The sequence below is a fragment of the Nicotiana tomentosiformis genome, chromosome 10 (genome assembly GCF_000390325.3).
Source record: "Nicotiana tomentosiformis chromosome 10, ASM39032v3, whole genome shotgun sequence".
Taxonomy (NCBI): domain Eukaryota; kingdom Viridiplantae; phylum Streptophyta; class Magnoliopsida; order Solanales; family Solanaceae; genus Nicotiana; species Nicotiana tomentosiformis.
In genome coordinates this window covers 31463908-31465592 of record NC_090821.1, presented here as the reverse complement: position 1 = coordinate 31465592, position 1685 = coordinate 31463908, and the positions used below count along the sequence as shown (strand labels likewise).

Below are 1685 nucleotides of genomic sequence, written 5' to 3'. Positions count from 1 at the left end.
TGTTGTTGTGATACTAATATTGTCTTCCTTTTTGCCCTTTTGTCTTTTTGTTTTTTTGAGCCGAGGGTCTTTCGGAAACAGCCTCTCTACTCCTTCGGGGTAAGGGTAAGGTCTGCGTACACACTACCATCCCCATACCCCATACCCCATTAGTGAGATTTTACTGGGTTGTTGTTGTTGTAAAGTGATTTTATGAGATAAATTTCAGAATATTATGGGCTTATTACCTTGGGATTTTTTATAAGTCGTAGCAAATATACGTAAATCAATGTTTCAAAATCAGAGCTCCACCACACTCCCAAAGACATTCGTATGTAAACATTAAATGAAAGATTTATGAAACTCATAAATATATAACCATCATCAACACTCATGGATAGATTATGTAAGAAAAATTAAAATATAGTAGAGTATTATTGTCCTAATTTTTATAAAAGAAAATCCATCACTACTGATTAGACATCCTTTTAGTTTTCTTTTAACATTTTATATACATAATTACAGGTTAAATATGAAACAACATACTTAAATCAATTTATGTGAATTTGACTACAAAGGAAATCGACCAGGAAACCAAACCCAAATCCCACCAAAACCTCCTGACATAATCACAAACCCAGTCCCACCCGCACCATCCTACAAGGATAAACTGCTGAAAGATGAAGTCTTTATTGCCAATACATACTCAATGGATAGGACTTCAGCAATTCCAATGGAGATTTCAATCATCAGAGACAGAAGCAACTAAGCTGGGGGAATCGTCACAAAATGTGAGACAAATAATTCTAACGGAGGATGACAGGAAACGCATCTACAATCCTTGGAGATATTCAGTCATTATAAAACTTATGGGGAAGCGCCTAATGCACCACTATCTCAAACAAAAAGTACAAGACTTGTGGAAGCATAATGAAAACTTTTCATTAATTGACGTTGAAGAAGACTACTATACTGTCAAGTTTGCAAAAGAAGAAAACATGATCAAGGTGCTTCAAAATGGACCTTGCTTTATAAATGGCTTTTTCTTATCAGTACAAAAATGGGTGCCTAATTTCGTAGCTAAGAAAGCACAACAAAGTTACACTGCAATATGGGTACGATTACCACAACTTCCTACAGAATTTTACGATAAAATTATCCTAACAAGAATTGGAAACAGTATTGGAAAATTACTTAAAGTAGACGTGTGTACGTCAGCCACACTAAGGGGAAGATACGCAAGGCTGTGCCTGAAATTGCCATTGGAACAGCCAGTACAAAATCATATACTGGTTGGACATCACAAGCAAGCTATCCTATACGAGGGAGAAAATATACTCTGCAAAGCCTGCGGAAGGATAGGGCATACGTGCCATAATTGTTCCTACTCTAATCAACCAATCAAGCAAAAGGGAGAACAAAAACTATTGAAGATATCTCAACCCGTGCAAGAAGAAGATCAAGAGTGGCAGACGGTTTCTTTTCCCAAAAAAGCAAGGTTATAATATTCAAGTACTCCAATAATATTGCAAGCTCATCAAAGGTGCTAGGTATTAATGTACGCATCTATGATGCTTCTTCTACTGGTAAGTACTTTAACACTCAACAATTGAAATATGTCAACAAACAACACCTTGAAGACTCCAACAATGACCCAAAAAAATTCATCCCACAACGCCTGTTAACAGTCAAAAAAATTACCATGT

General features: G+C 36.1%; 1 protein-coding gene across 1 annotated transcript; it reads left to right on the top strand.

Moving 5' to 3' along the window:
• Positions 1-659: 659 nt before the first annotated feature.
• Positions 660-1484, top strand: LOC138899955 (uncharacterized). The gene has a single exon (XM_070186657.1). The coding sequence runs from the start codon at positions 660-662 to the stop codon at positions 1482-1484; it is 825 nt and encodes a 274-aa protein (XP_070042758.1).
• The last annotated feature ends 201 nt before the right edge of the window (positions 1485-1685 follow it).